This window comes from Ammospiza nelsoni, chromosome 26 (assembly GCF_027579445.1).
Source record: "Ammospiza nelsoni isolate bAmmNel1 chromosome 26, bAmmNel1.pri, whole genome shotgun sequence".
In the NCBI taxonomy this organism is placed as follows: domain Eukaryota; kingdom Metazoa; phylum Chordata; class Aves; order Passeriformes; family Passerellidae; genus Ammospiza; species Ammospiza nelsoni.
In genome coordinates this window covers 2,116,310-2,143,825 of record NC_080658.1, presented here as the reverse complement: position 1 = coordinate 2,143,825, position 27,516 = coordinate 2,116,310, and the positions used below count along the sequence as shown (strand labels likewise).

At 49.5% G+C, this 27,516-nt stretch overlaps 2 protein-coding genes across 4 annotated transcripts in view; one reads left to right on the top strand and one right to left on the bottom strand.

The window, feature by feature from the left end:
• Positions 1-5,194, bottom strand: part of CDK12 (cyclin dependent kinase 12) — a 32,070-nt gene extending 26,876 nt beyond the window's left edge. For both annotated transcript variants that reach the window (XM_059489107.1, XM_059489108.1), the window contains exon 1: positions 4,142-5,194. In XM_059489107.1, the coding sequence (XP_059345090.1) occupies positions 4,142-5,178 (1,037 nt within the window). In that variant the 5' untranslated portion in view covers positions 5,179-5,194. The remainder of the gene's footprint in view (positions 1-4,141) is intronic.
• Positions 5,195-6,111: 917 nt separating this feature from the next.
• MED1 (mediator complex subunit 1) lies at positions 6,112-26,327 on the top strand. Of its 2 annotated transcripts, XM_059489106.1 has the most exons (17): positions 6,112-6,270; positions 6,949-7,055; positions 7,754-7,832; positions 8,374-8,428; positions 11,884-12,016; positions 12,660-12,688; positions 13,035-13,106; positions 13,283-13,357; positions 13,718-13,791; positions 14,009-14,098; positions 14,817-14,928; positions 16,277-16,401; positions 17,037-17,155; positions 18,010-18,211; positions 19,380-19,475; positions 19,577-19,682; positions 20,687-26,327. In XM_059489106.1, exons 1-17 carry the CDS (start codon positions 6,243-6,245, stop codon positions 23,931-23,933), a joined length of 4,749 nt encoding a protein of 1,582 aa, XP_059345089.1. In that variant the 5' UTR covers positions 6,112-6,242; the 3' UTR covers positions 23,934-26,327. The 2 variants fall into 2 exon arrangements, with proteins under 2 accessions (XP_059345089.1, XP_059345088.1); XM_059489105.1 differs by lacking the exon at positions 6,112-6,270 and having other exon boundaries at positions 6,571-7,055.
• The last annotated feature ends 1,189 nt before the right edge of the window (positions 26,328-27,516 follow it).

Genomic DNA, 27,516 nt, shown 5'->3' with positions numbered 1-27,516 from the left:
TGCTTTGTCAAGGTTATCCAGGATGGATGAGGGGCAATTCAGCCTCACATTCCTTCCTCCTTGTTTTGGGATTAAAACCCACCCTGCTGGAAAACAGAAATAAAAGATACCAACCATAACAGCTGTGAATTAAAGAAATGATGGCTTCATCTAAAAATCCAAATTAAAAAGGACTATGAAATTTATTTAATCACACAATCAGAAGATTGGGATGAGGGGAATGCCAGAACCTTCCATGCTGAGATGGCCAAGGTTAACATCCACATAACTCCATATCATCCACTCAAAATCACCTACAAATATTTCAATATTTAACTGCTCTAAACAACACAGAGTTAAGGATAAAGCAGAAAACACTACCTGGGAAGCCTGACTGCTCCAATTTCTCAGCTTTAATTCTTGTTTTTGACCAGCATGTGCACACCCCACCTCCAGCAAGCTGAGGGGCTCTGGAATTCCATCCCCTTGTTTAAGCTGCAGTTGCCACACAGAATGGCAAAGCACATCTGTTATTTTCCCCACTGACCAAACCATCCTGGTGGGGAAGTGAGTTGTTTTCCACAGCCCCTGGAAATGCAAACAGCTCTGGATTTTCTCCAACCAGCACAGCACATGGGTGCAGCTCCCTAATGATGTGTTTTGGACGTGGAGATGAAAGAAAACACTAAAAATAAAAACCAACCCAATATTGTCAGGCAGTGGAAATAATGGAGTGTCCCAGAAAAGCCTGAGGAACACAAACTGTGCTCAGGTGTTCCCTGCCTGAGTGTGCCAGTTAAAGAGGTTTTTTTCTCCCTCCAAAAAAAAGAGGTTTTCTCTCTTCCTGCCCCTCCACAGGAAGCACAGAAGGGATCAAAGTCAGCTGCCTCCTTTCACACTCATCTGCAGCACAGCAAGGTGAGGAAGGCTCTGCTCATCCTCTTCCTCAGGTGAGCCCTGAGCCCCCCCCTGAACACACCTGACCAAGAATTTCCCCCTTTCAGTCTCACCTCACAGCCTGGCAGCTCCACAAAGCAAAATTAACACAAGAATTACAACCTAAACTTCACCTGACACATGGGAAACAGGTGAAATTCCCTCTACAGCCACTGCAGGTGTTTTCCAAAGGGAATGGAACACCTCACACAGTCACAGAGTTATCTGCCCAGGAAAGAGAGAGGAGTAAGTAAACAGTGAGTAACCTTTGGAACTCATCTGGTTTGGGGTCCTGCATTTAGTCAAGAATCAAAAATATCCTCAGAAACCAGCTCTGGAAGTTTAAGGAAGCAGCACAAAGTGCTCTCAAGTTGCTGCCATAAATCAGGGAAATGGAACTTTCAGCTGATGGATTTCTCACCTTAGATAGAAGCTGCCAGCCACTCACACAGAGAGGTTCTGCTGGGAAGAAAACTCTCAAACTCTCAGGAAACCTCTGATGTTGCTTCTCCCTGCTCAGGGCTGGCCACTGCCCCAGTGCCACAGCTCAGAGCTGCACCACTCACTCTTCAAAGGTCAGTGAATGATGTGTCAGAGCAGCACCAACAGGCAAAAAGGATTGAAGGGAAGGAGGAGAAACCCACCCAGGCCTAGCCCTGAGAAGCTCCCAGGTGTACACAGAGAAAACAGGCCAGAGGAGGAGCAGCCTGCAGATTTGCACTGTAAAATCACAGTGGAATACAGAGATTTTATGTCAGAAAGCAACACAGAAATGCCAGCAAGGACAAAGGCAAGTTCTCCATGGCAGACAGAACTCCTCAAGTTCAAGGTTGTGGTAACAAAGACCAAATTCCAACAGGCCTGGGTGCTTTGGGAAGTGCTGAGCTGGAGGATGCAGCCCAGCATTCCTATGGCCATTGCATTCCAGGTCACATCTGAATTGCCATGGAGCTCCAAGCAAAGCTCCACAGCAGCCATGGAGACAGCTGGAAACTCACTGAATGCAAGGGAAAGAAAAGATCAACGTTAGGCTGTGTCACAGGGTGATTAATCAACACCTGAAATAAAACACACACAGCTACCTTGAAAGAATTGTTTCCTTCTGGAGAAAAGTTAGAGAGAAAGGGGAAAAGAGAGAAAATTAGAGGTAAGCCAAAATCCAGCTGGTTGCTCCTCATCTTTCCAGACTGCCCAGATTTCAGAAGGGAAGGGAAGAAAAGAAAGTTTAGGCTGAGAGATGGAGTTTGCACGTGGTTGTTGCTAATCCAAGGGGAAAGAAAAGACAAAACAGTTCAGAAAGAGCAAAATCCACCCCAAAGGAGCCCTCCTGAAAAGCAAGATCATGTTCCCACATGCAGCAAACAGATAAAAACATGAGAACCAGGTGAAAACTTTCCCCATGGCCGAACTTCCCAACTTGGACAACTCCAGGGATGGAGCATCCACAACTGTGCCAGGCCCTCAGCACCTCACAGGGATGAATTATTTTCTTAATTTAGTGAGAAGCAGGTGAAAACTTTCCCCATGGCTGAACTTCCCAACCTTGGACAACTCCAGGGATGGAGCATCCACAACTGTGCCAGGCCCTCAGCACCTCACAGGGATGAATTATTTTCTTAATTTAGTGAGAAGCAGGTGAAAACTTTCCCCATGGCTGAACTTCCCAACCTTGGACAACTCCAGGGATGGAGCATCCACAACTGTGCCAGGCCCTCAGCACCTCACAGGGATGAATTTTTTCTTAATTTAGTGAGAACCAGGTGAAAACATTCCCCATGGCTGAGCTTCCCACCAGGTAAGCACCTTAAATCCTGCTCAGGGAGCCTCCCCATGCAGGAGCCACTCCAGAGGTGGCTGGAATTAATCCCAGAGCTGCCCCAGCCTCCCTCCCAACATGGACGCTGCCTCCTGCCGCACACTGAGGCGTTTCCCAAAGTGTCAGCTCCACTTCCAAGGGAATTGTCAGGGCCCCGACCACAGCAACTCCACACAGATCACTGCAGGGCCAAACTGGGCACCAGTGGGGAGGAAAGGAACCACAGAATTGGGAATGGTTTGGGTTGGGAAGGTCCTCAACACCATTCACTATCCCAGCTTGCTCCAAGCCCTGTCCAACCTTGGACAATTCCTTGGACAACTGTGCCAGGCCCTCATCACCTCACAGGGAAGGATTTTTTCTTAATTTAGTGAGAACCAGGTGAAAACTTTCCCCACGGCTGAACTTCCCAACCTTGGACAACTCCAGGGATGGAGCATCCACAACTGTGCCAGGCCCTCAGCACCTCACAGGGATGAATTTTTTCTTAATTTAGTGAGAACCAGGTGAAAACTTTCCCCATGGCTGAGCTTCTCAACCCTGGACAACTCCAGGGATGGAGCATCCACAGCTGTGCCAGGCTCTCAGCACCCTCACAGGGATGAATTTTTTCTTAATTTAGTGAGAACCAGGTAAAAACATTCCCCATGGCTGAGCTTCCCACCAGGTAAGCACCTTAAATCCTGCTCAGGGAGCCTCCCCATGCAGGAGCCACTCCAGAGGTGGCTGGAATTAATCCCAGAGCTGCCCCAGCCTCCCTCCCAACATGGACGCTGCCTCCTGCCGCACACTGAGGCGTTTCCCAAAGTGTCAGCTCCACTTCCAAGGGAATTGTCAGGGCCCCGACCACAGCAACTCCACACAGATCACTGCAGGGCCAAACTGGGCACCGGTGGGGAGGAAAGGAACCACAGAATTGGGAATGGTTTGGGTTGGAAAGGTCCTCAACACCATTCACTATCCCAGCTTGCTCCAAGCCCTGTCCAACCTTGGACAATTCCTTGGACAACTGTGCCAGGCCCTCATCACCGCACAGGGAAGGATTTTTTCTTAATTTAGTGAGAAGCAGGTGAAAACTTTCCCCACGGCTGAACTTCCCAACCTTGGACAACTCCAGGGATGGAGCATCCACAACTGTGCCAGGCCCTCATCACCTCACAGGGATGAATTATTTTCTTAATTTAGTGAGAACCAGGTGAAAACTTTCCCCATGGCTGAGCTTCCCACCAGGTAAGCACCTTAAATCCTGCTCAGGGAGCCTCCCCATGCAGGAGCCACTCCAGAGGTGGCTGGAATTAATCCCAGAGCTAACACGGATATATCCCACCTAAACCCACTCCCCCTTTATCCCACCACTCCAAACCCTCCTAACCATCCTCCCAGCTCCACCCCAGCTCCCAGCACACGCACCTGGCGATGGGGCTCCGGCTCACGGAGCGCTTGGAGGCGAAGGGGCTGCTGGAGCGGCGGCGGCCGTAGGGGCTCGGGGATCTCCCGCTGTACGAGCCGCTGCCCCGCTCGTAGCTGGACGAGCGCCTCCGGCCGTAGGGGCTCACGGATCGCTGCCGCCGGCCGTAGGGGCTGGGCGAGCGGGCGTTCTGGTAAGCCACGGGTTCCTTGTAGGGTGGGCTGAGGGACTGGCGGCGTGAGGAGCCGCCGGGGCTCTTCCTGTAGGGGTCGTAGGTGCTGGAGGTGTGCGAGCGGGGCGGGCTGAGGTCGTACTCCTGCACGTAGGAGGCTCCCGAGGGGCTGTCGTCCAGTTTGGGGCTGTCCGACCATTTCCTGTGAGGGCTCCTGGATTTCCTCTTGGGGCTGTCGATGGTTTTGTAACTTTTGGGAGCGTCCCTTTTGCGATGGCTTTTGCTGCGCTCTTTGTGGCTGGATTTGAGCTCCCGCTCCTTCCTGGATTTCTCCTTGTGCGCCTTGGCCGAGCGCGATTCCTTGGTGCTGCTCTTGGACGAGGAGAGAGCCTTGGGGTGCTCGTCGCTCTCCAGGAGCCTCTTGGAGGATCCCGAGATCCTCTCCTTGGCGGACCTGCTGGAAGCATCCAGGCTCTTTTCCAGCTTCCTGTCCTTCTCCGCCTGTTTGCTCTTCATCAGCTCGCGGAGCCGCTTGTGCTGGTGGTGCCGGTGCTTCTGGGCCCTCTCGCTCCTCTCCGCCCTCCTCTCCTCGTTGTCCCTCCTGTCCAGCTTGAGGGCCACATCGTCCGAGAAGGTGTCCGAGTCCGAGCTGATGTCATCGTACTCCACCAGCGGCTTGATCACCGCTCCCAGGGGCGCCGCCGCTTCCTGGGCCGCCAGCGGGGACTCCTTGGAGTGCCTGGACTTGTGCCTCTTGTGCCTGGAGCCCGCCCGGTGCCTCTCCTTGCTGTTGGAGCTCCCGCTGCCCGGCTGCGAGGCCCCCCCGCTGCCGTCCTTCTTGCCCCCATGTCTCTCCGGATTTGGCATTCCTCCCCCGCTGCGCTCGGGAACGGCGAGGGGGGGACTCCGCGCAAGCCCCGAACTTCAAACTCCCTCCGCGCCCGCCCCTCGCACCATCCACGCCGGCCTCGGGGCTCCCTCCTACATGGGGAGCGGGGCGCGAGGCCCCGGAGGAGGCGGCAGGGACGGGGAGGGGAGGGGGGAAGGTGCCGGGAGGGGAGGGGGAAGCGCCGCGGCCTCACCGCCTCATCCGAGGGGCCCAGGCCCGGCGGGCAGCGCGGCCGCGGGGGCGCCCCGGGAAGGCGGGGCCCGGGCCCGGAGCGCTGCCCGCGGCCTCAGCGGCGGTGGCGGGGCCTGGGCGCGGAGGATCCCCGGCCGAAGGGGCCCCGGAGCCGCCGCCGCCCCCGGCCCGGCCCCCGCGCTCTGCCCGAACCGGAGCGGCGCCGTCCGGGGGCACCGCCAACTCTCGCGAGACCCGCCCGCAACTCTCGCGATAACAACGCCGCCGCCGCCACCCCTCCCTGGGCTCCGGCGCGAGTCCTCCTCGTCCGCGAGACCTCTCGGAGATGGGCGGGGCCGCGCGCTCGTCCTCTCGCGAGAGCCGCGAAATCGCGCGGCTGGCGGCGCCTTCCCGGCCAACTTTATTGGGGCGCGGGGCGGGGACAGCGCCCCCTAGCGCCCGGCCCGCAACAAAGCTCCATGGCGGCGTCGCCGCCGCCTCGGCCTCCCGCCGCTCTCCCGCTCCGCCGCGCTGCGCTCTAAAGCCGCCGGCGGGTCGCTGTGGAGCCTGCCCCGGCGCACCGCCGGCTAACGGGCGGTTAATGCTCCGTTAGGGCTGCACAGCGGCCGCCGCCGCGCTTCCAGCAGGCTGAGGGGGCGGGGCGTGCTGGCCCCCGAGCCACGCCCTCCCCTGCGGGCGCGGCGAAGTCTCGCGAGAGCGCGGGAGCGCGGCCGCGGGCGCAGCGATGGCGGCGGCCGCTGCCGTGTGAGGGCGAGGGCGGCCCGGCCCGGCCGCCGCCCCCGCTCCCCGCCCGCTCCCTCTCCCTCTCCGTTCCCTCTCCCTCTCTTCATCCCGGCCCCGGACCTGCAATATGAAGGCAGCGCCGGGCAGCGCCGAGGGTGAGTGCGGCGCGGGACGCGGGGGTTCCCGCTGGCCCCGTGAGGGAGCGAGGGGCTCCTGTGGGGGCTCCTGGGCTGGGGATGAGGTGGCGCCCAGGAAAGTGAAACGGGCGAGGGTTTCAAAGGTGATTTGAGGTCTGGGGCATCTCTGTGATGAGGAGGGAGCGAGGAGTCGGGCCTGGTTACCGTGGGGAAGAGAAGGTTGGGAGGGGATCCCATAAATCCCTACAGAAATCTCCAGGGGTGTCAGAGCTTGGTGCCACACTCTGTTCAGTCAGCGACAGGACGAGGAGCAATGGCCGGAAACTGAAACACAACAAATTCCACCTCGATATGAGGTTTCATTCCAGGAGGGTGAGGCTGCTTTCCAGGAGGGTGTCAGAGCCCTGGAGCAGCTGCCCAGGGAGGGTGTGGGGTCTCCCTGTCTGCAGAAATTCCACACCCAGCTGGCACATTCCAGGTGATCCTGCCTGGCCAGGGAGGTTGGGCTGGGATATTCCATAACATTTCCCTCACCCTGGCATATTCCATAACATTTCCCTCACCTCGAGGTCTGGTGTTAAACCAGCAGGAAGAAAATTCTTTGAAATCATCTCCAGCTTAAAGGTGGGATGTTTTCTGAACTGTAAAGCTTCCAAAAGTGGCTCATGGTGTTTCCTGAACATTCCTGTGTGCCAGAGGCAGAGAAGCTGAACAAGATGAGCTCCCTGCTGGAGAGGCTGCATGCCAAGTACAGCCAGAACCGGCCCTGGACAGAAACCATGAAGTTGGTGCGGCAGGTCATGGTGAGCACTGCTGGGCTCTGGGCAGGACCTGCCTGCAGCTTCTGCTCAGAGCTCTGGGTTGGGTTTTACATCTCTTCCAGCTGTCTTTGCTTTGCTTTGCTTTGCTTTGGTTTCACTCTCTCCTGAGGGATGTCCAAACCCTCCCTGCCTGATGTGCCATTCCCTCCCCTAATTCCAGCTCAGTGCCAGGAAAAGGCTCAAACTTGTATTTTCACCCTTCCAGGATATTGTTTTTTTGGAGCAATGACTTGCTTTATGAATATTGTTTTTGTTCAGTGACACTCAGCCCTGGCTTAGTCAAAAATGAGTTTAAAATACTGGCGTGGGTGAGGGAAGGAGGAGCAGGAGGCTGAGGGGATCTCAGCAAAGCCTCCTGCCCATACTCAAGGGTTAAAAGTTTGCCCAACTCTTTATTTTTCTGTCTTTTTTTCTAAAACTCTCAGCTCAGACCTATTTAGACCAAGTTGCTAAAAAGAAAAGAACTCAATTCCAGGCCTGCTTGCAAGAACTCAATTTGTAACCTGCTTGCAAAGAGCTACTGTTCACCTAGAGCAATCAGGATGTTGTAATTTGGGGATGAAGTCTAATCTGCTTTTAATTATCTAAATAAATCTCATTTGGCTGCCCAAAAGCTGCCATAATTCCCTCCTATTGAGGAACAAGGAAAAATGATATTTTTTTTCTTCTGTCTGCCCAAGGAAAAGCGTGTGGTGCTGAACTCAGGGGGACACCAGCACCTGGTGAGCTGCTTGGAGACCCTGCAGAAGGCCCTGAAAGGTTGGTGTGTTCTCCAAAGGGTGGAAAATCCCATGGAAATGCTCCATAAAAACCACACTGGGTGTTGCTGCTGTGTTCCTGGTGCTCAGGGGTTCATCACACACTCAGCTCAGTGCCAGGCAGGCTGTGCTGCTTTTATTGGGAAAATAAAATCATCTCTTTGTCCAGAGAAGCTGTGGCTGCTCCATCCCTGGAAATACCCAGAGTTGGACAGGATTTGGAGAACCTGGGATGGTGAGAAGTGTCCTGCTCATAGCAGGGGTGGCTTTAAGGTCCCTCCCAAACCATTCCAGGATTCTGTGAGTGCCCATACCTGGATTCCACTTGCAGAAATCCCATTCTCTCCGTGCAGTTTGGGAATATTTGGGTTTCTCTGTGCACACCCTCTGTATTTAAGGACAGATCCTGCGTAGTGCACATGGGACAGTGTGAGCAGACATGGGAGGGAGTACCCAGCTGAGATTTGGTTTATTTTTGGTGGGAATTCCTTAGGGGATGTTGGATCTTTTCCCTAAAAGTTTGGTTTTTGTTCCTCCCTCAGTGTCGTCTCTGCCTGCCATGACCGATCGCCTGGAGTCCATCGCCCGGCAGAGCGGGTGGGTCTGCTGCTCTGCATGGCACAGACTGCTCACCCCAGAGCCTTGTGGGGCTTGGATTTGTGGGGTTTTGTGTGTTGGATTGTGGGGTTTTGTGTGGGTTTTGTGTGCTTGGATTTGTGGGGTTTTGTGTGCTTGGATTGGGGTGATTCTGTGTGCTTGGATTGGGGAGTTTTGTGTGGGTTTTGTGTGCTTGGATTGTGGGGTTTTGTGTGTTGGATTGTGGGGTTTTGTGTGGGTTTTGTGTGCTTGGATTTGTGGGGTTTTGTGTGCTTGGGTTGTGGGGTTTTGTGTGCTTGGATTGTGGGGTTTGTGTGCTTGGATTGTGGGGTTTTGTGTGCTTGGATTGTGGGGTTTTGTGTGCTTGGATTGTGGGGTTTGTGTGCTTGGATTGTGGGGTTTTGTGTGCTTGGATTGTGGGGTTTTGTGTGGGTTTTGTGTGCTTGGATTTGTGGGGTTTTGTGTGATGGATTGTGGGGTTTGTGTGATGGATTGTGGGGTTTTGTGTGCTTGGATTGGGGGGTTTTATGTGGGTTTTGCGTGTTTGGATTGTGGGGTTTTGTGTGTTTGGATTGGGGGGTTTTGTGTGGGTTTTGTGTGCTTGGATTTGTGGGGTTTTGTGTGATGGATTGTGGGGTTTGTGTGATGGATTGTGGGGTTTTGTGTGCTTCGATTGTGGGGTTTTGTGTGCTTCGATTGTGGGGTTTTGTATGCTTGGAGTGGGGTGATTCTGTGTGCTTGGATTGGGGAGTTTTGTGTGGGTTTTGTGTGTTGGATTGTGGGGTTTTGTGTGCTTGTATTGGGGAGTTTTGTGTGCTTGGATTTGTGGGGTTTTGTGTGATGGATTGGGGGGTTTTGTGTGCTTGGATTGGGGGGTTTTATGTGGGGTTTGTGTGTTGGATTGTGGGGTTTTATGTGCTTGGATTTGTGGGGTTTGTGTGATGGATTAGGGGGTTTTGTGTGCTTGGAGTGGGGTGATTCTGTGTGCTTGGATTGGGGAGTTTTGTGTGGGTTTTTTGTGCTTGGATTTGTGGGGGTTGTGTGATGGATTGGGGGGTTTTGTGTGCTTGGATTTGGGGGGTTTTGTGTGGGTTTTGTGTGGGTTTTGTGTGGGTTTTGTGTGCTTGGATTGGGGGTTTTGTGTGTTCTTGGATTGGGGACTTTGTGTTGTAGGGTTTGTGTTGGATTGTGGGATTTTGCGTGCTTGAATTGGAGTGATTTTTTTGTGCTTGGATTGGAGGGTTTTGTGTGTTTGGATTGTGGGGTTTATGTGCTTGGACTGCGGGGATTTTGTGTGGGTTTGTGTGCTTGGATTGGGGGGTTTGTTTTGTGGGGTTTGTGTTGGATTGGGGGGTTTTGTGGGCTTGGATTTGGGGGTTTTGTGGGTTTTGTGTGGGTTTATATGCTTGGATTGGGGTGATTTTGTGTGCTTGGATTGTGGGGTTTTGTGTGCTTGGATTGGGGATTTTGTGAGCTTGGATTGGGGGGTTTGTGTTGGATTGTGGGATTTTGTGTGCTTGAATTGGAGTGATTTTGTGTACTTGGACTGGGGAGTTTGGTGTGCTTGGATTGGGGGCTTTTGGATGAGTTTTGAGTGAGTTTTGTGTGCTTGTATTGGGGGGTTTTGGGTGGGTTTTGTGTGCTTGGATTGGGGAGTTTTGTGGGGTTTTGTGTGCTCGGATTTGTGGGGTTTTGTGTGTTGGATTGGGGGGTTTTGTGTGCTTGGATTGGGGGGTTTTGTGTGCTTGGATTTGTGGGGTTTTGTGTGCTTGGATTTGTGGGGTTTTGTGTGCTTGGATTGGGGGGTTTTGTGTGGGTTTTGTGTGGGTTTGTGTGCTTGGATTGGGGTGATTGTGCTTGGATTGGGGGTTTTGTGTGTTCTTGGATTGGGGGCTTTGTGTTGTGGGGTTTGTGTTGGATTGTGGGATTTTGTGTGCTTGAATTGATTTTGTGTACTTGGACTGGGGAGTTTGGTGTGCTTGGATTGGGGGCTTTTGGATGAGTTTTGAGTGAGTTTTGTGTGCTTATATTAGGGGGTTTTGGGTGGGTTTTGTGTGCTTGGATTGGGGAGTTTTGTGGGGGTTTGTGTGCTTGGATTTGTGGGGTTTTGTGTGTTGGATTGTGGGGTTTTGTGTGCTTGGATTGGGGGGTTTTGTGTGCTTAGATTGGGGGGTTTTGTGTGCTTGGATTGTGGGGTTTTGTGTGCTTGGATTTGTGGGGTTTTGTGTGCTTGGATTGGGGAGTTTTGTGGGGTTTTGTGTGCTCGGATTTGTGGGGTTTTGTGTGTTGGATTGGGGGGTTTTGTGTGCTTGGATTGGGGGGTTTTGTGTGCTTGGATTGGGGGGTTTTGTGTGCTTGGATTGGGGGGTTTTGTGTGGGTTTTGTGTGGGTCTGTGTGCTTGGATTGGGGTGATTGTGCTTGGATTGGGGGTTTTGTGTGTTCTTGGATTGGGGGCTTTGTGTTGTGGGGTTTGTGTTGGATTGTGGGATTTTGTGTGCTTGAATTGATTTTGTGTACTTGGACTGGGGAGTTTGGTGTGCTTGGATTGGGGGCTTTTGGATGAGTTTTGAGTGAGTTTTGTGTGCTTATATTGGGGGGTTTTGGGTGGGTTTTGTGTGCTTGGATTGGGGAGTTTTGTGGGGGTTTGTGTGCTTGGATTTGTGGGGTTTTGTGTGTTGGATTGGGGGGTTTTGTGTGCTTGGATTGGGGGGTTTTGTGTGCTTGGATTGGGGGGTTTTGTGTGCTTGGATTGTGGGGTTTTGTGTGCTTGGATTGGGGAGTTTTGTGGGGTTTTGTGTGCTCGGATTTGTGGGGTTTTGTGTGTTGGATTGGGGGGTTTTGTGTGCTTGGATTGGGGGGTTTTGTGTGTTGGATTGGGGGGTTTTGTGTGTTGGATTGGGGGGTTTTGTGTGTTGGATTGTGGGGTTTTGTGTGCTTGGATTGGGGGGTTTTGTGTGCTTGGATTGGGGGGTTTTGTGTGCTTGGATTGTGGGGTTTTGTGTGCTTGGATTTGTGGGGTTTTGTGTGCTTGGATTGGGGAGTTTTGTGGGGTTTTGTGTGCTCGGATTTGTGGGGTTTTGTGTGTTGGATTGGGGGGTTTTGTGTGCTTGGATTGGGGGGTTTTGTGTGCTTGGATTGGGGGGTTTTGTGTGCTTGGATTGGGGGGTTTTGTGTGGGTTTTGTGTGGGTTTGTGTGCTTGGATTGGGGTGATTGTGCTTGGATTGGGGGTTTTGTGTGTTCTTGGATTGGGGGCTTTGTGTTGTGGGGTTTGTGTTGGATTGTGGGATTTTGTGTGCTTGAATTGATTTTGTGTACTTGGACTGGGGAGTTTGGTGTGCTTGGATTGGGGGCTTTTGGATGAGTTTTGGGTGAGTTTTGTGTGCTTGGATTGGGGGGTTCTGTGGGGTTTTTCTGTGCATCTCACAGCCATCCCTGTCCTGTTCCCTCCGGCAGCCTCGGCTCCCACCTGAGCGCCAACGGCACCGAGTGTTACATCACCTCTGACATGTTCTATGTGGAGGTGCAGCTGGACCCCACAGGGCTGCTCTGTGATGTCAAGGTGGCTCACCATGGAGAAAACCCTGTGGTGTGTATTCCTGGCAAAGAGGAACCCTTGTGCTTTTAGGATTCCCTTTATTTTCAGCAGAGAAAATGGGTTTATTTAACATTCCCTTAGACCCAGAGTTACACCCTTGCTGCTCATTCTAGTGGGAAGTAAAATCCTCCATGGAGTAGTTTGCTCCAGTGGGATTTGCTAATCAATGGAATCACAACTTGCAAAATCATTTGGGGAAATTACCTTAATTTTTCTGAGAATTTTATGGAAGTTTTTGCTGTGTTTCCAAGGGAAGTTATTCCCAAAGCTCAGATCTGGGAATGGAAAGTTAAATTGGGAGAAAATGCCTTTCTGCACGTGGAGGAGAGTTTGAGCTTAGTGTGTGTTTGGCCTCTCCTCAAAACAACCCATCTTTAATATCCCTTTGTAAGCTCATAAATTTTCAACCTAAATCTTGCCAGCTTGAGAAGTTTATTTCAAATTAATAATTTAATAAGAAATATTATTACCTGGACTTGAGGAGCAGAAGTAGAACCACAGCAAGTGGTTGTGAGCATTGTGAAGCTGATGTTTGGGAATTTCCCTGCTCTGATATTTCCCAGCTGCAGAGCTGCACAAAGCCTGGAGTGGCTGCATCCCACACTGACATCCTTGTGTGTTCCTTCCTTTTCAGAGCTGTCCAGAGCTGGTGCAACATCTCAGGTGAGTTACAGGGGTGGGTTGTTGTGTTTTCTCTTTGCTGTAATGATCTGATGCTATTTGAAGTCTGGAAACACAAAATTCTTCTCAATTGCTCTTTCCCCACAAAGTATCTTCACTTCTCCAGGGGATTTTCCTGGCTTTGGCTCAGATCTTGTGATTCTGGCTGTTGTGCAAGGTGTCTTCAAAGCCCACAGCACATTAAAGCTGGATCATGTAAAGAACACATTTCCATGTAGCAAAATTATTTTTTTTTTAAGTGACTCAGCATCTTTATTAATATCACTTAAAATGAAAGCTATCTGTTACTCATTTGAATGCTTGGTAATTTCCACCTTTTTCCTTTCAGAGAGAAAAATTTTGATGAGTTTTCAAAACATCTGAGGGGACTTGTGAACCTCTATAAGCTGCCAGGGGACAAGTAAGTCCAGGATATATTTATATCCACATATTTAAAATCAAATAACAAGTCTAGAATACATTTATTTGTACACACATATAAAATTAAAAACCCCCTCCAAGCTTGTAGGTTTGCACTGCACAGTTCTTTCAAGTTTTCTTATATTTTTTATTGTTTTTTGTTTTTTTTTCCCTAAGCAAACTTAAAACTAAAATGTACTTGGCTCTGCAGTCCTTGGAGTTGGATCTCCAAAAGATGGCTGGGATGTATTGGTAAGTGTTGTGGTGTCTGTGTGGTTTTCTAAATATCTATAAATGCTTAGAGCTCTGAGAAATTCCTTTTTAACTGCAGGATTTGATTGGAGGAGAGTCTAAAAGGCAAAATAAAAGTTTGTAACAGGTGGATTCAGTGATAATGTGGTTTAAATTCAGAAAGCTTTGGCCTTGTTTCACTGCTGTAGGTTCAGTGATACACCAGCCACGCTGCAGCTTTTGTTTTGCCTGTGCAGTTTGGATAAACTCCTCTTTGGGTCCCAGAAATGGGAATTTTGAGTTGAAATCAGTCTCAGCACATGAATTTTGGCCTCAGGTGTGGCTGTGGCTTGTTTCACACTGTGACTGCCTCTCTTGCAGGCAAGCCACCAATGCAAACCCCCTGGACAAGATCCTCCATGGCAGTGTTGGCTATCTCACCCCCAGGAGTGGAGGTACCTGTGATTCACCCTTAAAAAAATGAATTAATTTAAAGAAATTTTAAAAAATTATTTGTTCCTGGCCTCACGTATGCCTCACAGTTCCACATTAAGTGATGAAAAAGAACAAAATAAAAGAGGGACAAAGTCTTTGGGTGTTTGTGTGGCTTTGTGGGGTGGGGATGATCAGGATGACTTCTCAGGATGCCTCATGAGGAATTTCTCTCCCCAGGTCTCCTGATGAACCTCAAATATTACGTCTCCCCCTATGATTTATTTGAGGATGGCACTGGAGCCCCTGTGGTTTTACATGAGAACAATGGTAGGTGAGCTGGGGAGCTGCTGGGGCACAGAGCCTTTTTCCTTGCAGTGAATCTCATTTTAACATAGCATTTGTTTTGTTATCTGAATAAAAACATAAAATCCCAGAATGGTTTGAATTTAAACCAAGCTCATCCTCTTCCAACTCCCTGCCATGGCCAGGGACACCTTCCTCTATCCCCCATCCAGCCTTGTGCCTGTCCCATCATGAAAGTTTGTTTTTATGCATGGACATCTGGCTCTTGTTAAAATCCCAAAACCAAGCTCTAGTTGTTAAGGAAAAAAAAGAGAGGGAAATGATCCAAAATCATAATTTGTTTTGCTTTGCAAAGAGCAAAGTATGAACTCGCAAATGCATTTGGAAAATATTTTGAGGATGATGCAGTTGGTCCATCTGGCAAGAGGGAAATGGGGATTTGGGTAGAACTGTCAGTTTGGCTGTTATCCCTTTGGTCCTGAAGGTGAGCAGTGAGCTCTGTGCCTTGTGGGGAAAGCCAGAGTAATATTTTATGGAATCACAGAATATTTTGTGGTGGAAGAGAACCCAAGGCTCATCCAGTTCCATGGGCAGGGAAACCTTCCACTATCCCAGCTTGCTCCAAGCCCCAACTTGGCCTTGAGCACTTCCAGGGATGGAGAATATATTTAATTCATATTTAATCCACAAAACTTGCCACTGGTTGATTTTTTTTCCTATCTTCTCCTGCTTCCCCCTGCAGTTCCTCGCTCGCTGGGCATGAACGTGTCGGTGACAGTGGAGGGAACCATGGCAATGCACAAACTTCCAATTGCTCCTCTGATCATGGGCTCCCATCCTGTGGACAGCAAAGGGTAAGGGCAGGACAGCAGGCCAGCACTCAGCTGGGGGAGTGTCACAGCACTGCAGGCATTGCACAGGAAATGTCTGGTTCAATGTGGTGATTGCTGAGACCCCAGTGTTGGAAGGATGATGAGTCTGACTCCGTGTTCTTAGAAGGCTAATTTAATATCATAAGATATGATGTGATATAATATAATATGATAGTATATGACATCATGATATATGGTATGATATAACATAATGATATATTATATAATATAATATATTATATTATATCATGACATATGATATAACATCATGATATATGATATGATATAATACGATATTATATGATATCATGATATATGATATAACATGATATATGATATAATATAATATGATATTATGATATAATATAATATAATATAATATAATATAATATAATATAATATAATATAATATAATATAATATAATATAATATAATATAATATAATATAATATAATATAATATAATGGAATAGAATATGATGTAATATGACATGACATGATATAATATATAATATCATTATATATGTTATAATATAATATGGTATAACATAATAATATAACATAATATATTATATCATATTATATTGCATCATATTATATTATATCATAATGATATAACATAATGCATTATATTGCATTGCATTATATTGCAGTGCATTATATTGCAGTGCATTATATTGCATTATATTATATTGCATTATATTATATTGCATTATATTGTATTGCATTATATTGTATTGCATTATATTATATTGCATTATATTGTATTGCATTATATTGTATTGCATTATATTGTATTGCATTATATTATATTATATTATATTATATTATATTATATTATATTATATTATATTATATTATATTATATTATATTATATTATATTATATTATATTATATTATATTATATTATATTATATATGCTAGACTAAAATTATACTAAAAAAATACAGAAAGGTTACTTACAGAAGGCTCAACAAAATACTAATAAAAAACCAGTGACTCTCTCTTCCTGAGTCCTGACACAGCTGGCTGTGATTGGTCATTAAGTTAAAACAATTCACATTCTGGATTAACAATCTCCAACCACATTGCAAAGCAGCAAAACACAGGAGATGCAGATGAGATAATATTGCTTTCCTTTTTCTCTGGGGCTTCTCAACTTCCCAGGAGAAAATATTTCAGAAAATATGACAGTGACATTTCAGGGCTGTCAGGTGCTTCTGAGCAGTGCCTTCCTTTTTGAGGTGTATTTGAGCAAAGATAAATGTTGTGTCAGGTGAGAGCAGAAGCCCTGCAACTCACAGAAACTTTTGTCCCCCCATTCTTCCAGAACTCCATCTTTCTCCTCCATCACCAGTGCCAACAGTGTGGACTTACCTGCTTGTTTCTTCCTGAAGTTCCCACGTCCCATTCCAGTGTCTCGAGCTTTCATCCAGAAACTGCAGAGCTGCACAGGTGGGTTGCAGACCTGTCAGACACATCTCTGGGTTTAATTCATGTTCCCTTGTGTCTAGCAGTAAATGCTGCTGATTTTTAACACGTGCTCAGGGTTTTGTGCTGTTCTCAGTAACACCTGGACAGGTTTTCATTGTATTTGCTGGGTCCCCAGATGAAGGAAGGAATGATGAATCCGACTCCGTGTTCTCAGAAGGCTAATTTATTATTTTATGATAAAATATTTATTATTTTATTATATTTTTGATATTTTGTGATACTATATTATATTAAAGAATACTAAACTAAACTCTACTAAAGAATACAGAAAGGATACTTAAAGAAGGTTAAAAAAAATAATAATGAAAACTCATTACTCTTTCCAGAGTCACAGCTTGACCCTTGATTAGCCAGTAAGTCCAAACAATTCACAGAAACCCAATGAAACAACCACCTGTTGGTAAACAATCTCCAAACGCATTCCAAAGCAGCAAACCACAGGAGAAGCAAATCAGATAATTCTTGTTTTCATTTTTCTCTGAAGCTTCTCAGCTTCCCAGCAGCAAAATCTTAGGCGAAGTGATTTTTCCAGAAAATCTGACCAGGTTTTCCATTGGATTCAGCTGCCATCAGTCCCTGCTGTCTTTTCCTCTCAGGTATCCCCCTGTTTGACACAGCACCCACATTTGTGCCCCTGTATGAGCTGATCACCCAGTTTGAGCTGTCCAAGGAGGCCGATCCGCTGCCCCTGAACCACAACATGCGATTCTACGCCGTAAGTGTGCGCTGCCAGCCAGCCTGGGCCACCCCCAGCACCAGCTCAGGGCCTTCAGCTGCTCCAAGTGGGATAACAGAATGGGTTCCTTGTGCTCCCAGTCACACAGATGATTTTTGTGTTTATCCAGCGTTTCTGGAGCTGTTCTGTGATTGTTTGGAGGAAATAACTCAGAGCCGTGCTGAAAATTCAATTCCATATATTGAACTGTAGCTACTTTTTTTTGAGTTTATTGGTTACACAGGGCTTTTATCACCTCAGTCACGTTCAGAACAGAGCAGGACATTTATTCATGGACAAAACTTGTTCTTCAAGCATTAGGATTCATGTACAGGGTCCTGGCACAGGTTTCCCAGAGAAGCTGTGGCTGCCCCATCCTTGGCAGTGTCCAGTGCCAGGCTGGGCAGGGCTTGGGGTAATCTGGGATAGTAGGAAGTGTCACTGGATGGGATTTAAGGTCCTCATGATTCTGTGATGAGCATTTTAGGAAAATGAGGTATTGAAAGATGCTTTGCTGTTGGAGTGCAGCTGCAGGCAGGAGAACAGAGGGGCTGAGCCTGTCCCTTCCTTTTGTCCAGTGATGTGTGGCTGAATGAATTGCAGCATTTTGGGAGAGAAATCCTTAAATTTGTGGATGAGTGTTAACCCCAGAGGGGATGCCATTCAGTGTGAAACCGTTTTAGTGAGAACATTGAATGCTGTTGGCATTATTACTTCTGAGAGTGGAAGGAAAACATTAGTTCAGAGTGGAAGGAAAACATCCTCAGTGTTTGTCCAAAGGTGACACGGTGTCAGTGGCCTCTGAGCACTGCTGGGTGTCCATGGTCCCCTCCTGAAGCAGGGATTGTTGTCAGGCTCTTCCAGGACAGCAGCACTGTTACTTCCTGAACAAGGACGCTCCTCTCCCGGACGGACGGAGCCTCCAGGGGACTCTGCTCAGCAAAATCGCGTTCCAGCACCCTGGCAGGGTGCCCCTCATCCTCAGCCTCATCCGGCACCAGGTGGCCTACAACACCCTCATTGGCAGCTGTGTCAAGAGGACAGTCCTGAAGGAAGGTGGGTGCCACCTCCAGAGGGATATGAAATGAGAATGGTGAACTCTGGAGAGTTTTCCTCATTGGAAACGAGGCCTCTGCTGTTTATTGTATTTGTGGGGTCTCCCATTGCAGGAAGGAATGATGAATCTAACTCCATGTTTTCAGAAGGCTAATTTATTATTTTATGATAGTGTATTATATTAAGGAATACTATACTAAAGAATATAGAAAGGATACTTAGAGAAGGTTAGATCAGGCACCAGGTGGCCTACAACACCCTCATTGGCAGCTGTGTCAAGAGGACAGTCCTGAAGGAAGGTGGGTGCCACCTCCAGAGCAATATGAAATGAGAATGATGAACTCTGGAGAGTTTTCCTCATCAGAAATGAAGCTTCCCTTGGTTTTTTCCCCATCTCTGGGGGGGTTTCAAGGCTCTGGTTTATATTTGTGGCAGGAAGGAATGATGAATCTAACTCCATGTTTTCAGAAGGCTCATTTATTATTTTATGATAGTATATTATATTAAGGAATACTATACTAAAGAATACAGAAAGGATACTTAGAGAAGGTTAGATCAGGCACCAGGTGGCCTACAACACCCTCATTGGCATTATATTATATTATACTGTACTATATTATATTATACTATACTACTATAACTATACTATACTATTAATATATTATACTATATTATTAATATATTATACTATACTAATAATATATTATAATAAATTAACACTGTATTAATGATGTATTATAACATATTAATAATATATTAATGATATTAACATATTAATTAATATTAATGATATATTAATATATAATATATACAAGATATATTAATATATCAAGAATGCTGTACTAAACTATACTAAAGAGTACAGAAAGGATACTTACAGAAGGTTAAAAAGATAATAATGAAAACTTGGGCCCAACACAGCCTGGCCCCAATTGGCCAATGAGTGAAAAAACCTCACAGCAGAAACCAATGAAACAATCTCCAAACACATTCTAAATGAGTAAAACACAGGGGAAACAAATCAGATAATTCTTGTTTTCCTTTTTCTCTGAGGCTGCTCAGCTTCCCAGGAGAAAAATCCTGGGGGAAGAGATTTTTCTAGAAAATGTGAATGCCACACTGGTTCATCTCCACCATTCCCTCGGTTTAAAGTTCTTGTGTCTTTCAGATTCTCCTGGGATCCTGCAGTTTGAAGTTTGTCCTCTCTCTGACTCCTGTTTCAGTGTGTCCTTCCAGCACCCTGTGAACGACTCCCTGGTGTGTGGTAAGTGGCCTCAGGGGCAGCAGGAGCAGCATTTCTGGGAGGGCTGGCAGGATTTCCTCCCCCTGTGTGCAGGATTTTGATCTCTCCCTGCTCTCCTGCAGTGGTGATGGATGTGCAGGACTCCAGCCACGTGAACTGTAAGCTGTACAAAGGATTGTCTGATGCCCTCATCTGTACAGATGATTTCATTGCCAAGGTTGTTCAAAGGTAAGCTGGGATTTTGTCCCACCTTATGCTCCCAGTCACACAGATGAGCTCTGCTCCATCTTGTGTTTATCCAGCAGCTCTGGAGCTGTTCTGTGATTGTTTGCAGGAGAGAACAACTCAGAGCCATGCTGAAAATTCAGTGCCAGATATTGAACTAGCTACTTATTTTTGAGTTTGTTGTTTACACAGAGCTTTTATCACCTCAGTCACATTCAGAACAGAGCAGGACATTCCCAGGGTACAACACTCCTGTCACCTTTTGGGTGGGAACCACTGGTTTTGCTTCTAGCATGTTATAGACTCATTATCCCTGAGGAGAATGTGCTGTTATCTCTGATTTTTGAGCTCAAAAAGCTGCCCCTGCCCATGGCAGAGGGGATGAACTGGATGAGCTTTAAGCTCCTGGGATTTTTATAAGGTTTAGGAAATCAGGTTTACCAAGGTGTTCTCTGCCAGAATTGGAGGAACAACCCAGATTCCTTCATGAAGACAGGACAAGGGGAATGGCTTTAAACTGAAGCAATAGTTCTAGGTGGGATATTGGGAAGAAATCCCTCCCTGTGAGGGTGGGCAGGCCCTGGCACAGGGTGCCCAGAGCAGCTGGGGCTGCACCTGGATCCCTGGCAGTGCCCAAGGCCAGGCTGGACAGGGTTTGGAGCAGCCTGGGACAGTGGCAGGTGTCCCTGCATGGCAGAGAGTGGGACTGGATGGGCTTTAAGGCCCCTTCCAAACCAAAGCCTTCCATGATTCTGTGCTCTTTAACTAGCTGATAATGATCTGTCAACTATCAGTTATTAGAGATAATTGATTAATCCTCCCTCTGGGATTGCAAGTGCAGGTGTCTCTCTGAATTCAAGCAGAACAGCAGGACATGAACCTGGACCTGCTGCTCTCCTGTGCAAGCCCCTGAGTGCTCATTTTATACCTGCTGGAGGTGTAAAACCTCCCCAGTGAGCTTTGCTGAGGGCAGCCAGCCCCAGCTGAGCCTGTGCTGTGTCTTGCAGGTGCATGTCCATCCCTGTCACCATGAGAGCCATCCGTAGGAAAGCAGAAACCATCCAAGCTGACACGCCAGCCCTGTCCCTCATTGCAGAGACAGTTGAAGACATGGTGAAGAAAAACCTGCCCCCAGCCAGCAGCCCAGGGTATGGCATGACCACAGGCAGCAACCCAATGAGCGGGACCACCACCCCAACCAACACTTTTCCTGGGGGGCCCATCACTACTTTGTTTAACATGAGCATAAGCATGAAAGAGAGGCATGACTCGGTGGGCCATGGGGAGGACTTCAGCAAAGTGTCTCAGAACCCTATTCTCACTAGTTTGTTACAGATCACAGGCAATGTGGGCTCTACCATTGGCTCAAGTCCAACCCCTCCCCACCACACACCACCACCAGTATCCTCACCAGCCAGCAACACCAAGAACCACCCCATGCTCATGAACCTTCTTAAGGAGAATCCTCCTCAGGATTTCTCCACTCTTTATGGGAGCAGCCCTCTGGAAAGGCAGAACTCTTCCTCTGGCTCCCCCAGAATGGAAATGGGCCCTGGGGGGAATAAACAAAAGAAAAAAAAATCCCGCGTGCCGGCCGACAAGCCCAAGCACCAGACTGAGGACGATTTCCAGAGGGAGCTCTTTTCCATGGATGTTGACTCCCAGAACCCCATTTTTGATGTCAACATGACTGCAGACACCCTGGACACCCCTCATATTACTCCAGCACCCAGCCAGTGCAGCACTCCTCCTACCACGTACCCCCAGGCCCTGCCCCACGCCCAGCCCAGCATCCAGAGGATGGTTCGCCTGTCCAGCTCGGACAGCATCGGGGCCGATGTCACCGACATCCTCTCGGACATAGCTGAGGAGGCTTCCAAGCTGCCCACCAGTACTGAGGACTGCCCACCCATTGGGACTCCAGTCAGAGATTCTTCTAGTTCAGGACATTCACAAAGTGCCCTCTTTGACCCCGATGTTTTTCAGACCAACAGTAGTGAGAACCCCTACACAGACCCCGCGGACCTGATCGCGGACGCCGCTGTGAGCCCCAACAGCGACTCCTCCAACCATTTTTTTCCAGACGGGGTAGATTTCAACCCTGACTTGCTGAACAGTCAGAGCCAGAGTGGTTTTGGGGAGGAATACTTTGATGAGAGCAGTCAGAGTGGAGACACTGATGATTTCAAGGGCTATGCCCCCCAGGCTCTAACTAATTTGGGGGTGCAAGTCTTGGGGGGTGATGGGGGAGAAAATAAATTTAAGGGGAGCGCTCCGTCCGACACGGTGGATTTTAGTATTATTGCAGCTGCCAGCAAAGCACTGGGGTCCTCTGACATCATGGAGCACCACAGTGGAGGTCAGAGCCCTTTGCTGAACACGGGGGATTTAGGAAAAGAGAAGTCTCAGAAACGGGTAAAGGAAGGCAATGGGTCTGGAGGTGCCATGGCAGCTGCTGGCATGGATGGGAAGCCGGGGAAGCGCAGCCGGACGCCGTCCAGTGATGGCAAAAGCAAAGAGAAACTCCCAAAGAGGAAGAAGCAGGAGACAGATGGGAAATCTCCATCGCACAGTTCATCCAACAGGCCCTTCACGCCACCAGCAAGCACAGGTGGGTCCAAATCTCCGGGGAGTTCGGGCAGATCCCAGACTCCTCCCGGGGTAGCTACTCCTCCTATTCCAAAAATAACCATTCAGATCCCAAAAGGAACAGTGACTGTTGGCAAACCGTCTTCACACGGCCAGTACACGAGTAGTGGTTCTGTCACCTCCTCCAGCAGCAAAAGCCATCATAGCCATTCTTCCTCCTCCTCCTCTTCTTCCTCCTCTTCAACCTCAGGCAAAATTAAGAGCAAATCAGAAGGCTCTTCTGGCTCCAAGATGAGCGGCAGCCTCTACTCCAGCCAAGGTGGCTCCGGCTCGGGTCAGTCCAAGGGCTCGGCGCAGTCGGTGGGAAAGCCGGGATCCTCCCCCATCACCAAGCACGGCCTCAGCGCCGGCTCTGGCAGCACCAAGATGAAACCTCAAGGAAAGCCATCATCCCTCATGAACCCTTCCATGAGCAAACCAAACATCTCCCCGTCCCACTCGAGGCCCTCAGGGGGCTCTGACAAACTCGCCTCTCCCATGAAGCCTGTCCCGGGTACTCCCCCGTCATCTAAAGCGAAGTCACCCATCAGCTCAGGTTCTGGTGGGTCCCACATGTCTGGGACTGGGTCAAGCTCGAGCATGAAATCCTCTTCAGGAATGGGATCCTCCGGGTCTATGTCACAGAAACCGCCTCCCTCGTCCAATTCCTCCACGGCATCTTCATCTTCCTTTTCATCCAGCGGGTCTTCCATGTCTTCATCCCAGAACCAGCATGGAAGTTCCAAAGGGAAGTCCCCCAGCAGAAACAAGAAGCCATCTCTGACTGCAGTCATAGACAAGCTGAAGCACGGGGTGGTCACGAGCGGGCCTGGCGGAGACGACCCCATGGATGGGCAGATGGGGCCGAGTTCCAATTCCTCAAGCCATACGATGTCCTCCAAACACAACATGTCTGGAGGGGAGTTCCAGGGAAAGCGGGAGAAGAGCGACAAGGAGAAATCAAAGGTCTCCGTTTCTGGAGGATCCGTCGACTCTTCCAAGAAGAACTCGGATTCCAAAAACGTCGGAAGCACCGGAGTGGCCAAAATTATCATCAGCAAACACGACGGCGGCTCCCCCAGCATCAAAGCCAAAGTGACTCTGCAGAAACCTGGAGAAGGAGGCGGGGACGGGCTGAGACCTCAGATGGCTTCTTCCAAAAGCTACGGATCGCCCCTGATCAGCGGCTCCACCCCCAAACACGAGCGCTGCTCCCCCAGCCACAGCAAATCCCCGGCCTACACCCCCCAGAACATCGACAGCGAGAGCGAGTCGGGCTCGTCCATCGCCGAGAAATCCTACCAGAACAGCCCCAGCTCCGACGATGGCATCCGGCCCCTGCCCGAGTACAGCGCCGAGAAACACAAGAAGCACAAAAAGGAGAAGAAAAAAGTCAAGGACAAGGACAGGGACAGAGAGAGGGAGCGGGATAAGGACAGGGATAAGAAGAAATCCCATGGGATGAAGCCTGAGAGCTGGTCCAAGTCTCCCATCTCAGCAGATCAGTCTCTGGCCATGGCCAGCAACGCAATCCTCTCAGCTGAGCGGCCGAGCCGGGCCAGCCCCGAGTTCCTCATCGGGGAGGAAGATGATGATCTCATGGATGTTGCTCTAATTGGCAATTAATTCTCTCAGATGAGCTGTGTGCAAGTCCTGGAGGGAAGGAAGGAAGGATTCATCTCAAACCTGCCACACGGATCTGTTTGGAGAGGGGAAAATAAGTATTTCTAAAGTATTTCCAAGATTTTCAGACCAGCAAGGTCTGTGCAGAAGGATGTGAGTGCCAGCAGCCAGGTCCCTGCCTGTGGCCTTCATCCTGTGGGCACTTCCATTCTTCCTGAATTGATGAGTATTATCATCCCTGTGGGAATTCCAGGGATGGAGCAGAGTGTGGGAATGTGGCAGCAGCTCCCAAATGGGGCAAACAGACATAGGCTGGGCTGGGAGATCCCAGGCCCTCTGCCCTCTTCCCATTCAGGATAAGCTCCTTTTGGATGTAGGAAGTTTTCAAGTAATTATTTTAGGAAATGTTTTAAGGCTGGGTTTTAATTCTTTGGAAGAAGGAAAACCACGAGGTTTTTTAATTTATTTTATTCCCATGGCATTCCTTCATTCAATGCCCAGCTCAACTGGGCACTGTTTCCTCATGGAAATCAGGATTTTATCCCAGGTCACAGCTCTGAGGGATTGCTGCTGCCTTGGCTTTGCCTTCCCATTTATTTTAGCTATTTATTCACCTCCATGTGGCAACACCTCGTGCTCCTTGTTTCCCCCAGTGGGAATTTGGGTGGCTCTGCAGCTTTGGTGACATTGCAGCACAGTGAAATTCCAGCAAATCTCAATGGAAAAGGGATTCCTGCCTGCACCAACAAACTTCCCTGGAACCTCCTCATGCTGCTGTGCTGGGAATTGTGCTCACAATCCTGGGAAGGATTCTCCAGCTTGGAAAACAATCCCAGAGTGGCTCAGCTGGGATCGGAGCTGCAGCAGAAGTGTTGATTTCCTTCAAAGATGGATTTTCCCCTTTTGGCTGGAATTAGGAGCATGACTCAGGCATCCTCTCCGGGCTGATCCTGTGGTCCCTGAAAAGGAAAAGAGACTCAGGAGAGGGTTTTATTTTTAAAAGCAGTTTCATCTGATTCATTTAAGTGGAATGTGGGAAATCAGGAGCTCTGCAGACACATCTCCTGGGGAATTATGGACCGAGCAGGATCCTGCTCCCACTGGGTTTTGCTGGTGGTGTTGGTGGCCAGGATTTCCCTGTGGGAATCGAGGTTGTGCTTCACCTTTGGGGATGCAGCGCGAAAAGTTGGCAAAGATTTGAGTTTTTCTTTTAAACCACTGAAATTTCCCATCCTGGGCCGACCCCCAGGAAAGCTGTTTGGTTTCCAGCTTGTTTGGAAAGTGTTTTTAGCAGGTTCATTGTAGGGATTTTTCACCCCTTCCTCCTGCCTCCACAGGAGCCTGAATGTCTCCCAAACTTCCCCCAATTCTGGAGAACTTTTCCCTCCTTACATTTTCCAGTATTTATCCTTTGCTCCCGGTGTCCTGCACGCCACAACCAGAGCTTGAAATGATAGGAAAATGGGAATTAAATGGGAATTAAATGCAAACCTGGAGCAAATGCTGATACCTGGCACAGTGTTGGAATTTTGGGGTGCTGCAAAGAGGATGTCAGGAGCACAATCCCAGAGGAATTCAGCTGGACACCCTGCTCCATTCAGCTCAGCCTCTGGAGCCCCATCTCCTGCTTTTATTTAATCCATTTTTTTTGGACAAAATCCCTTGGATCCAAGTTGTGTGAGGGGGCACAAGCAGCCTTCCAAAAGAAGCACTTTCAAGTGGAATCCAGGCTGGGAATGCCCCAGGATGGATCCCTGGACTCATCCTCAGCCAGAGCCGTGTTTTCCTGCTGTGCTGCACACTAAAACTTGGAAAGGAAAGCAGCAAAATCGCCACAAAAACCTGTTTGAAAAGGAACAAGCTGCCCTCGTTTCCTCTCCCCTCACCCAGACCAAAGCTCAGTATCCAAAATTCCCCCTGTGGAAGGTGGGAACAGAGGGAACAACGTCTCCTCCAGCCCAAATTTTGAGCTTTTCACCCCATTTTGGTGCCCTGTCCCCTTCCAATGACATCAGTCCTGGGAGAGCTGAGGTGCATGACCACGCTGAGGTTTTGGGGTGTCAGTGCTCGGGCTCTGAGAAATGGTTTATTTTTGGAATATATTTGCTTATATTCTCAAGAATTTTACATCTTTCAGTATTCAGAAAGATAAAAATAAAGTGAAAATTAAATATAAGCCAAACCTTTTAATCTCAGGTGGTGAAGTGAACACGGAGATTAAAAGAAACTGGTTCTTTTCCTCGATTATCATGATGTACATAAATCCCTGGCTGGAAAACCGCTGGAATTTGTAAATATCCCGGCTGTTTTTTGGGGCGGAAAGCGGAATTTCAACTTTTTTGGAGATATCGCAGAGAACGTCTTTATTTACATGCAAATAAACCCCTTTGGTACAAACCGGGTGTCGCTGTTGCTGTGGGGAAGGATCACAAACCCGTCCGCGCCATGCTTGATTTTCCCGCCAGAATGACATCACCATGACGTCACCCCCACGCCGCGCGCTGATTGGTTGAACTCGCTGCTCCCGGAAGAGACCGGAGGGGCGGGGGATCCCCCCCCCCCCCCTCCCGGGACCCCCGATCCCCGCAGCCCCCCGGACACCGGGGGAGCGTCCTGCGGGCCGGGGGGGCCCCGGTACCGGGGGCAGGGGGCGGGCGGGCCCCGCGGCGGCGCGATGGGGGCGGCGGCTTGCGGGGTAGGTGGGGGGAGCCTCGGTGGTGTGTGTGTCCCCGGTCATGTATGTCCCCCCGGTCATGTATGTCCTCCCGGTCGTGTGTGTGTCCTCCCGGTCATGTATGTCCTCCCGGTCATGTGTGTGTGTCGGTCCCCCTCCTCATCCTTTCACCGTCCCCGGGGCAACCCCGGACTCGCATCCTCAGGGCAGCCCCGGTCTCGTCCCCCCGGCTCCGGGATCCCCTCCGCTGCCTCTCTTTTCCGCACCCCGCTTTTCTCCCCGGGGTTCTCCCGTCCTCTCCCAAAGCTCTCATTCCCCACCTCGCTGTTCGCCCCTCTCCCTTCCCTATCCTCTCCCTCTCCCCGTCCCCTTCTTTTCCGCACCCCCCTTTTCTCCCCGGGGCCGCTCCCGTTTTCCCCCCTTCTCTCCCAAAGCCCTCCTTCCTCACCTCGTTGTGCTCCTCTCTCCCGCTTCCGTCCCCCTCTTTTCCGCATCCCCCTTTTTCTCCCGCTTCCCCTCTCCTCTCCCAAACCCCCCATTCCCCACCCCGCTGTTCACCCCTCTCCCTTCTCTCCCTTCTCTCCCTTTCCCTCCCCCCGATCCCGTCCCCCCCACTCCGGGACCCTCTCCCTTTGCCAGCCCCGCTCCCGTCCCCCTCTTTTCCGCAGCCCCCTTTTCTCCTGCTTCAACCCCTCCTCTCCCAAAGCCTTCATTCCCCGCTGTGCGCCCTTCTCCCTTTTCCCTTCCCTTCCCTTCCCTTCCCTTCCCTTCCCTTCCCTTCCCTTCCCTTCCCTTCCCTTCCCTTCCCTTCCCTTCCCTTCCCTTCCCTTCCCTTCCCTTCCCTTCCCTTCCCTTCCTCTCCCGTTCCCGTCCTCCCCCCTCACGGCCGCGCTGTCCAATCAGCGCTGCCGT